The sequence below is a fragment of the Lingula anatina genome, chromosome 4 (assembly GCF_051362555.1).
Source record: "Lingula anatina isolate TDL-2025a chromosome 4, LinAna3.0, whole genome shotgun sequence".
Classification (NCBI taxonomy): Eukaryota; Metazoa; Brachiopoda; class Lingulata; order Lingulida; family Lingulidae; genus Lingula; species Lingula anatina.
Window position 1 is genome coordinate 29,367,535 of NC_141770.1, and position 11,059 is coordinate 29,378,593.

The 11,059-nt window shown below is 36.7% G+C and overlaps 1 protein-coding gene across 1 annotated transcript; it reads right to left on the reverse strand.

Moving 5' to 3' along the window:
* On the reverse strand, nt 1-10,788 carry LOC106172534 (uncharacterized). The gene is made up of 7 exons (XM_087010782.1): nt 10,391-10,788; nt 6,442-8,146; nt 5,637-6,075; nt 4,828-5,073; nt 4,461-4,568; nt 3,955-4,080; nt 1-3,767 (listed from the first exon to the last, which is right to left on the reverse strand). The coding sequence occupies exons 1-7, from the start codon at nt 10,583-10,585 to the stop codon at nt 3,497-3,499; spliced, it is 3,090 nt and encodes a 1,029-aa protein (XP_086866908.1). The 5' UTR covers nt 10,586-10,788; the 3' UTR covers nt 1-3,496.
* Nucleotides 10,789-11,059: the final 271 nt, after the last annotated feature.

Sequence of the window (11,059 nt, forward strand, 5' to 3'; positions counted from 1 at the left end):
TCACAATTTCTAATGTCTTTACTTTGTTACATCAAACACACATAATTGGATTTTGACACAACCACACTGTCATATCTGAACAACTTCTCACCTAACACACTTTCCTGTCTGAACTTTTCACATCTAACTCATTTTCATGACATTTTCACACCTAACACACTGCCACTCGACATTGTCACACCTAATGCAGTCAAATCTGAAGAGAATTTTTTCTCTCCTCTCATACACTTAAATAACAAGTCCTGTGTTGTAACTTGCCCTGCTTGTGTACTTTTTTAAATACCTCTCACTCACATATTCCACTTATATATTTTTATTTGCATTCATGGAAAATTGTATTAAAAACATTATCAGAATTTTTCTTTTTTATTTATTGACAGTTGTATTTCGTACAGAAAATTATTCTCACGAAACTTTTGCAAGTTTGCTTTATCAACAAATTAAAGCAATCAAAAAAAAAAAAAAAAAAGCTAAGAAAATACCATTGTCAATTACTTTGCTAAATTACAAAAGCTTCAAGTATTGCACCCCTGATTACTTTCTCTGTTAAAACACAGAAAAAAAAAACATGAAACTCAAAATCAACTTTTGCAAAAAGCTTCACAGTGCACACACACAAAAGATTAAAATAAGAAAAATAATCTCAGTAAAAGCAACAATATCCCACATCATGGTAAGTGGACAGGACAGTTTGTACTCCTGAATAATTATTTAAGCTAAAATAAATGAAGATACAAAAATATGATAACCTCTAACTTTTTAACCAATTAATACTGATCTACTTGTATATTTTACAACTTGGAAGATGTGAATGGGAGATGGGGAGGAGAACAGTTCATCTAGTATCTACCATTACACTTCCCATCCATTAAACAAATAATTATACGTAGAAGTCCTACCAGAAGATCACGCTTAAATGTTCAAGTAGTGCCATCTTAACTACTGAGGTTATATGCAAGATAAAACAAAAATTTGTTACAGACTTTCTATTAAGTTAGCATTTGAAAGGTAAAGATTTACAAAAACATAAAGATAACATTATAACAATATTATAGAAAATATCCCACGTTTACAGACTGCATTGCTTCATTTAATATCCAATGAATACGTCGTTATTGCAAAACACACATACTAAACTGGTTGGTTATAAAATCACAAATTTACAAAAGCATCTTTGAATATGGATGTGATCAATATCCCACATATACATGTCCTTGTGGACTGCATTACTGAATTTTCTATCTAGTAATTTTTTTCAACAGGATTTTGTCTTTTCAAATCATTGTAGATGTAATTTTTTACTAAGCTGTGCTAATTACATACTACACAATAAAATTCTCTCTGTTGCTTCTCACCTTGTTCAAAACTGATTTCCTCAGTCCTAGAAGTCAGATTTCAAGTATTTCTTGGTGAAACACTGGTGTTACAAGAAGTAAATACAAAAATAAACCAATTCTCATTTGCCACTTCTAAATCTTTTACAATACCTTTTATATATATGTTGAATTATACTTCATATTCTTACAATTATAGGTATTTTTTTGCATTGCTTTTTATTTACAACAATAAAATTAGCAAGAATGAAGAACTTTACAAACTTGAGGATCAGAGAGGCAATACTGCCTCCGGATATTGTATCACCAGCTGGAGTAAGCACATTCGTATGGAAAACCAAAAAACAAACAGGAACAACCACCAGTGTTGTGTTTGACAAGCTCTTCAAAATGCAATAAACAAGACAAGAAATATGCCCCTTCCCCCAAAATAAAAAAAACAGCACAACTTTTATAAAAATCGTCTGATCAAGCCGATTTTCAAGACAATAGGCTTGTCAGTTTTCTTTGAAATGCATAATCAGTGTTGCATATATATTGAAAGAAAGAAATAGGCCTATCTCTGCCAGTTTTGGGAATATAAGGGATAGAAAATTTGCAAAGTTCAGTGAAAAGAAAGTCAAAGGTCAAATGTGACAGATGTGACATCCAGCATATGACTTCCTATTCAAGTTCAAAAGTAACCATGGGTGTGCCTCTGCCAGTATTGGAGATAAAAGAGATGGAAAAATTGCAAAGTTCAGCGCATGGTCAAAAGTAGGTCAAATGTCAATTTCAAGGTCACAGTTAGATTGTCAGTATGTGACTTCCTATTCAAGTTCAATAGTAACTATGGGTGTATCTCTGCTAGTTTTGGAGATGTAAGGGATAGAAAAATTGCAAAGTTCAGTTCATGGTAAAAAGTAGGTTGAAGGTCAATTTCAAGGTCACAGTTACATTGCCAGTATATGACTTCCTATTGAAGTTCAATAGTAACTATGGGTGTATCTCAGCTACTTTTGGAGTATTTCACATTTTATTTTCACCATTGAATATTGCTCAGTTGTGTTTTTTGATACAGCGCAACTCCTTGACCGTATCGCAAACAAAAAAATGGACACCACCTCCAGTTATGTGCTTGACAAGCTCTACATGATGCAAAAAACAAGGTCTCTAGCATTTACGGTTCCAAAATTAGGGAAAGTTTTCAGTTTCAGTATCTTATGGCCGTTTCTCCCATGAAAATGCACCGATTGACCCCAAACTCCCAAAGATGAAAGGAGTCCCTAATTGCATCCCCTCACTATAATACGAGTGCTAAACTCTGTGTAGTTTCTGGAATTCAGCACAAATAAAAGTTTTTTTTTTTTGCAAAAAATTCCCATTTTTAGAAAATTTTGGCCTGTTTGACCTTGAAAAAAGGGTCAAAGGTCAAATCCGAAGGCATATTTGAAATCCTCATATACGACTTTCGGTCAGACTTCTATACTAATTTTTCCCATAATTCCTTCCGTTTAGGAGATATGTAGCATTGAATTTTCAAAAAATTTGACAAGGGTACATTTCATCGAGTGTCACGCCCAAGCGAATGCACTGACTGAGACAAAAAAACCAGGGGGTTCAAGTTGAGATTATATGTGACCTAAATCCAAGAGATGAGGACACAGGTCCGTGTGGTCTAGGAGGAGAAGCGGTAACGGTGACTTGTATCCCACGCCACCTGCGGAGCCGGAGGAGCTCACGGAGCCAGCAGAGCCCACGGAGCCAGCGGAGCCGTACAATACTGGTCAGGACTAAAACCATGAGTACCACCAGTGTACACACTGGTGATACTAATAATTATACCACAGGAAAAGCAAGAGGGTAAACTAAATTTTCATTCTAGTGATAGTGTTATTTAGCTTTTACCATGGCTGAGGTTGAAAACAAAAGATACAGACATGACGTATTTGGCATACATGCATATCACACCTGAATATATAACAACTCTCTCTTCACTAAATCTGTCAAATTGGAAAGAAATCCAACTTCCTTCACACAGAGAGAAGTTACCTTCATTTTTCATTACATTTATATTTGATTGAAAAAAAGTAATATGGCCAAAGAAAAATAATATTTTTCATATGGCTGCAATCTGTGCTTCAGTACAGAATATTTAGACTTTTCTTCAGATATCCAATTATTCAGTTCAGAACATCCAACAAGTGTCCCACCAATCTGTTCAGATCCGTATCGTAAGGATGATTTTTCAGCACAGCTTGGATCTTGGCATCGTTATCAGGTATTATTTTTCTCAATTCATTGAAAAATTCTCTGTTTTTCTCCTCCGACCTTGGTTGCCTTGTTGGTGGCTTTGTTGCTCTATTCTGACCTTGATCATGCCCTCGTGGTCTTTGACCTTTCTGACCCCAACCTCCAACGCCTCTTTGAGGACTCTGTGCTCTTTGACATTCTCTAATCACGATAAGTTGTACAACAATTATTATTACTGTTATGAAATCAGAGAGAGAGAGAGAGCGAGAGAGAGAGATCATAGCATATGGCTTCCAATGTCAGTTGGCATCTTTATCATTACACCGGTTAAAGTAGACATATTAACTTATAATGAAAACTGATATCTAGCAACAACTTAAGGTCTCACCTCATCAATCTCTCCATCTCCCTGGGGTCTAGTTTTTTCAGTAACTGGTCCAGTGTTGGACCTCCTCTGCCGAAGGGATCATTGGGGGGCATGAACATGTCCCCAGCAAAGGCGTACATCAACAACCTACAGAGATTTATAAGAGTAATATTTTGGAGATGAGTACTCAAACCTACTTCACCAGGCTGTTGCCAATGACAGGTAGACTTAGTGCCAGACAACTTAATAAAATATTTTAAAATCCAAAGTAACATTTTTCTCTGGAACAGTAGACCTTTTGGTGAATTTTCAACACTATTTTTTTACATCAAAACACCAGTTATTATTTTCTTTTCATAAACAGTCTTTTTCTATGACACCACACTATGTCATGAGAAATAAATAATAGTTTGCAAAAGAGTATCCTTTTTCTCAGACATATTTATCATGTATATATACATGTAATAAAACATTTAAAATTCAAGCAAGATGTTCTTTTCTGATTTATCAGATATTGACAGGCCTACCTCTGTTCTATGAATGTTCTCCATTCCTCACTCTCTTCCATCAAGTCACGGTAGTTATCATTGGACACTATGACACCATCCTTCTGAAAGGCATACTGGACTATAAACCTGAAAAATAAATTACAAATAGACCTGATTAATAAAGAAATGAATAAAGTAAAACATAAGAAATGAATTAATAAATAAAAGGAGATCTTTTAAAATTTAGTCCTCAAGCTAATGAAGACTAGATACTTTTTGCACCAACTTCATGAAGATAAAATAATAATGATTAATATTTCCCTATGCAGGCAAATAGATATTAAGTGGAGGACTACCAATTCTTTTAATTTAAAAAAGATAAAAAACAACTCCTTTATCCACTCACCTATCGTCATAACAAGTCTGCCTCTTTCCCTGAATCTTCCGGGAGGGGGTAAAAGTAAGCATGCCACTGCCCTCCAGCTGCTTCCAGAGAGCCTCGTCTCTCTCAGGGTCCTGAGATCTGGCCGTGCTCTTGAAGTGCTGTGGGGCAAACACCATGATCTCGGTGTGGCCGCGATTCTTGAAATAGTCCACAGCTATCTGGATACCCAGCCAGGAAAAGAAGTATTGTCCTTGCTTCTTGCCATGCCTGGTTTAAGAAAAAATTTTAATTCACATTTTTTTGTATAAATTCATCTTTGAAAATTAAATTTAAATTTGCACTGTAACACACATTTGGTAAAATGCTGACTTGAATTGAAATCCCTTTAAACTTTTAATTCATTATTTACGAAAATATTTTTTTTAAACACTGTTTAAAACAATATTATTAATCAATTTTATTTAGTAATATTAAAGCTGTAACAGTTAACAGTGAGTAAGAGTAAATAATTACATAAAAATGTATTATAAGTTTAATATTTGGCAACAGAGCACATTCTCCTAATGAATCCAAGTATCTTCTGAGACTGCATTCAGAACAGCAAACTATAAAGTCCCCAGACCATCATATGGGGATCCACTGTAAAAGCTTGCTGTCTAATTCTTAACTGACTCCCTGATTAGATTCCCTGCAGCATTCAAGCTGGTCAGCCATATTTGATCCAAAGACTAGTTAGTCTGCTGTGGTGAATGCTGCCTAAGGCTGAAGTAGCTTTGTGATAATAGTTAACTAGCGCATGCTTCCCAAATTATACCATATTTCATACTTACGTAAAAGCCACATTGCTTCCGTCAATGACAATACACCTCAGTGGCACGTCCTTCCCAGCAGCCTCCACAACCTCTTGGCTGTTGCCACTGGCCCATCTGGTTCTGGGTCTGGACGAGTCTTTAGCTTCAGAAACATCCATCTGGTGAGGTGAAGCCGACCTGCCTCGGTTCATTTCGCCACCATTTCTTCCTGTATATTCATCACGGCTTTTACCAGGGTTATAAAAATTCTGAGGAGGGGGTTCAACATCTCCTATATGCATTATATCATCATTATCCGAGTTGTTGCCATAATTTTGTAAGTTCTCTTGACGAGTGGTGCCCCCTTTAGCATGGAATTGTTGCTCTTTTGGCTTCAGTTTCTTTTTCTTTTTAGCCTTTTTCTTTCTGTTAGGACTTTCCGATGCCTTGTGTTTTTGACCGCTACCCCTGTCTGTCTCTAATCATATAAATTAAAAAAATATATTGTAACAAAGGTCATTGCATACAAACGTTTTTAATACCATAAGAATGTGTGTTGAGTATTTAAAATTTTAAAGAAAAACTAACTTTAATTCAGGTTTTGATAAGAGAAATTTACAAAATAACTAATTCAGTTATTTGGGCAAAAAGTTAGGCTACAAAGTCAACTTGAAAAAAAAAAGCTAAATACTTATATTAATTTTTGTTCAGCCAAGTCAGATATTTTATCCAGATTTAACTGACTAAAATGATAATTGCTAGTAATCTTTTAAGCCTTGAAAGCCAGTGAAAATAGTTATCATCTTTCAAATGTTCAAACAATTTTGAATGAGGCATATATTACCCAAATCTCTGTGCTGTAGTTGAAAAGCTTGTATCGGACTCTGTGGGTCTTGTTTTCTGTGTTTGGGCTGCAATTCGTCGTTATCATCATCAAATGGTTCCTGACCGAAATATTGAGCCTGACGTTCAATATCACCCGACCCAATTCGGCGATTTCTCTCTTGGGGCATGAAGGCCACATCCTCATCAGAATCCAGGGTGACAAAATCGGTGACATTTCTCCTCACAAACGGGGGCTCTGGCTCGTTATCATCATCAAATTGTTCCTGACCCAAATGATGAGCCAGACGTTCAATATCACCAGACTCAATTCGGCGATTTCTCTCTTGGGGCATGGGGGCCACGTCCTCATCAGAATCCAGGGTGACAAAATCTGTGACATTTCTCCGCACAACCCGGGGCTCTGGCAACATAGCAACTGATGTTATGGCACTGCTGTCTGTTGGACGAGATCCTGTTGCATTTATGTCCATGGCAAAATTACTGCCTGTATTGGAAGCGGCACCAGAAAGAATTTTTCCATGACCAGCATAGGAGCTTGCAGCCATGGCAATATCAGTATTTGCACCCTTGTAAAAGTTGCTCTCAATTCTAGATGTGAAGCCAGTGTAAGTGTGGGGTGAGGTTGTCATTGCTGCAGGCTCAGTTGATGTGAACCCTGTATTAAACACAGTTTCAGAACTAGTAACATGTACATCATTTCCTGTACTCGTTTGACCACCGGCTTTTGCTTTCCTCAAATCAGAAAGAGCTTTGATAAGCTCTGCAACTCGCAGATGAGTCCCCTTCTCGTGAATGACTTCACGCATCTCCTGTTCAGTGTAACTGAGATTTGTAAGCAAAGCATAATAGTGCTGTGGAATGGGAATGTTCTGATCTGAGCACATCATCGGAGCTTTCTCTGCAGAATCTGCTGTCTCTCCCCCAGACGATTGCGCACTAACCCCTGTTTGCGAATGTGTGTTTGGAAAATTTGTCAAGTTTCTAGCTGTATAATCCATTGTTCTTTGCAGTCGTGACATGCTCATAACAGGTGTCTGATCTGGATCATGGGAATGAGTAAAACTTCCATTACTATATGTGTTAGTCTGACCTGCATCAAACACAGCCACACCATCTGGCACATCACCACCTCTTCCACCAATAGGAGGCGCTCTGTGCTGCGGAAACACCATAGTACCATCGACACTGTCCATTTCCAAGACATCATTCACTGCCGAATCTGGGCAATCTTGGCCTTGTGTTCTTGGTCTGGGTCCGTTGTTCTGTGATGTCACATTGTACTGGAGTCCTGTGTAAGGGCTCCTTCTCAAGTCTCCTCTGCCATCGTCAAATTCCAACCACTCGATTACAATCTTCTGGCATCCCAAAGGAAGGGAACTAAAGTCACGAATTGCCGCCTGTACATCACTATAACTGTCTAACTTGTTTGCAAACTGCCTATTTAACATTATCGATTCCTCACTAGATTGTTGCTGACCTTTCCTATACTTTGCCGACAGGTCATCAAGGGCAGAAGACGCCATGACAACTCCAAGTTCTGAGCCCATGATATTGGCCACATTATGATGCGTAAAAATGGCAGCAATTTCAAATTTCCGTTCCAATTTGTCGTGAACTGGTGGACATGTTAAAACTGTATGTAGAACAGCAGGGTATGGCATCATTACTGAACCTTCAGGGTTACAAAGAGATTTGGTATATTCCTGAAAAAAGCAAATGACTGACTGTTAACTGATATAATTATAAAAAAAAAAAAAAAAACATTTATCTAAAATTTTAATTTAAAAGTTAATGATAAACAGATTAATGATGCTGGAATTGAGATAAATGCCGGCTTATCAAGACTTCAACGTCAGTTGGCTCGATACCAAAATGATACTGAAATAAAATTCTTAATCATAATTCTATGTTTTGGAAAAGTTAATGATAAACAAATTTATAATGGTTTTCAACAGTATGGAGACTAGCATTTAGTGATTTTAAAAATAAACTTGAATCTTAATTTATCAGTCTAAATACTAGCTGTAAGTCATTGTGGTCTAAAATGTTATTTCTAGAATTTAAGTACTAATACATGCTGATTTCCTGAATATCTTTCACAATTAAGGTAAAGAAAATTGCTGGGCAATATTTAACTAGAGGATCAGAGAGGCGATACCGCCTCCGAAGATTGTACCACCAGCTGGAGTAAGCGCATGCGTATAGACCCCCCCCCCACAAAAAAAAAGGGACACCACCACCAGTCTTGTGCTTGACAAGCTGTAAAAAATGCAATCAACAAGAATTTTCAAAATATGCAAAAAAAAAATATACATATAACTAAAAATGGTACAATCAAAGTTCAGTTCATCGTAAGGTAGGTCAAAGGTCAATTTCAAGGTCAGAGTAAGATTACAAGTATATGACTTCCTATTCAACTTCAATAGTAACTATGGACCTATCTCTGCCAGGTTTGGAGTTAAAAGGGAAAGAAATTAGCAAAGTTCAGTTCATGGTGATAAGTAGGTCAAAGGTCAATTTTTTTAGGTCACAGTAAATTGCCTCTAATGACTTTCTATTCAAATTCAATAGTAACTATGGGCGTATCTTTGCCAGTTTTGGAGACAAAAAGGGAACTAAAATTTGCAAAGTTCAATTCATGATAAAAAGTAAGTCAAAGGTCAATTTCAAGGTCACATTTAGATTGCCAGTATATGACTTCCTATTCAAGTTCAAAAGTAACTATGGACCTACCTCTGCCAGTTTTGGAGATAAAAGGGAACCAAAATTTGCAAAGTTCAGTTCATGGTGAAAAGTAGGTCAAAGGTCAATTTTTAGGTCACAGTAAATTGCCTCTAATGATTTTCTATTCAAATTCAATAGTAACTATGGGCGTATCTTTGCCAGTTTTGAAAGTGTAAGCATTAAAAAAGGTGCAAAGTTTAGTTCATGGTGTAAAGTAGGTCAAAGGTCAATTTCAAGGTCAGAGTAAGATTACCAGTATATGACTTCTTATTCAACTTCAATAGTAACTATGGACCCATCTCTGCAAGTTTCGGAGATAAAAGGGTACCAAAATTTGCAAAGTTCAATTGACCCCAAATCCACGGAGATGAAAGATGACCCGAAGGGTAACACTATCCAATAATATTATTGGTTAAGTCTGTGTAGTGTCTGAATAACAGCGCAAATAATTTTTTTTTTGTAAAAAATTTAGTTTTTTTGAAAATTTTGGCCTGTTTGACCTTGAAATAAAGGTCAAATCCAAGGGCATATTTGAAATCTACACATATGACTTTTGGAAAGCCATCTGTAGAAGGGGCATTCCGTGGTATTCGTTTTGCATTACGGACGGAATTTTGACACTTTAAAAATAAATTCTACAAGAACTATAATACATACATTGTTCAAATTTGGCAGGAATATTGATTAGTGCAAGCCTAAACTTCTGACCAAAAAACTTGAAATAACATCTATTAGTTTTTGAGAAATATTGGTTATTGATCACCATTACAGACGGAAAAAAATGGACAAGCATTTTTATTAATCAACTTCAACTTCAAAACTCTGCTCTGTTTGTGGCTTTTTAAAGATAAAACTGCAATTTTTCCCATAATTCCTTCCGCAGGGTAGATAATTAGCATTTAATTTTGCCATTTTTGGACAAGGGTGCATGGCACTGAGTGCCACACCTAGACCCCAATACCGACAAAGCCCAAATTTTACGTGGAACGAGTTGGGATTATAGGTGACCTAAATCCAAGAGATGGGTACGGAGGCCCTTACCGTCTAGGAGGAGAAGAGGTAAAGGTGAGATGGCGGCGGAGCCAGAGGAGCCGGCGGAACATGCGGGTCGGGACTAAAACCATGTGTACCGCCAGCGCCTACGCTGGTGGTACAATTAAAAAGGAAACTTAATATGAAAAACACGTTAAAAAATTAAAGCTAGCTTATTATTACAAATTTACCTTTGCCAGTTTCACACCGTATTGATTTTCCAAAGACCCAATAAATTCGATCCACTGTTTTCTACTGCCATCTGGATCATTGGCGATAAGGCCAAATCCTAGACGAACGTCAAACTTGTGTTCTATCCGATCTTTTACGGAATTCAATGTTGGGACAACGTCCATGTTTACTATCATCTCGTCCTTCACCTCCATTATTTCGGCCGTCAGTATGAACGCTGTACTTGAAACGCAGCTCTTGTCAAGTTTTATCCGATGAATTCATATTAGGCCATTTCGACGAAATTTCCTTCGTCATACCTATTCCGTTTTTATTTGAAAATTGCCAGCTAATCAAACTGTAAGAACTTTCCCCAACGTCAGTTTCTATTTCGAGCCTGTTTTCACCAATTCATCAATTGACATCTCGCCAAAAAAGAAGGGTGTTAAAAAGAATCATCATATCATTCATATGTATGACGAACACCACTTACTGCATATATATCATAGGTTTATGGTGAACTGTGGATAATTCCAACATCATATATACAAGATAACATTCATTTGAGGGTGATTACATTTTAACAATGTTACTTATAAACTTTTTTTATTACTCCGCTGATCTCATTTCTATTTTATGGTCATTTTAAGAAATAATAATTAGAACGAGGCTCAATTTTGGAGAAAGAG

Bases quoted from the DNA above. Each gene is read 5' to 3' on its own strand.
- LOC106172534 (XM_087010782.1), bottom strand. From the start codon at position 10,585: ATGGAGGTGAAGGACGAGATGATAGTAAACATGGACGTTGTCCCAACA. The intron at 8,147-10,390 runs GTAAATTTGTAA...TGCTTTTTTCAG, and splicing joins ACGGTGTGAAACTGGCAAAG to GAATATACCAAATCTCTTTG. The intron at 4,569-4,827 runs GTGAGTGGATAA...TTTATTTTTCAG, and splicing joins CAGACTTGTTATGACGATAG to GTTTATAGTCCAGTATGCCT.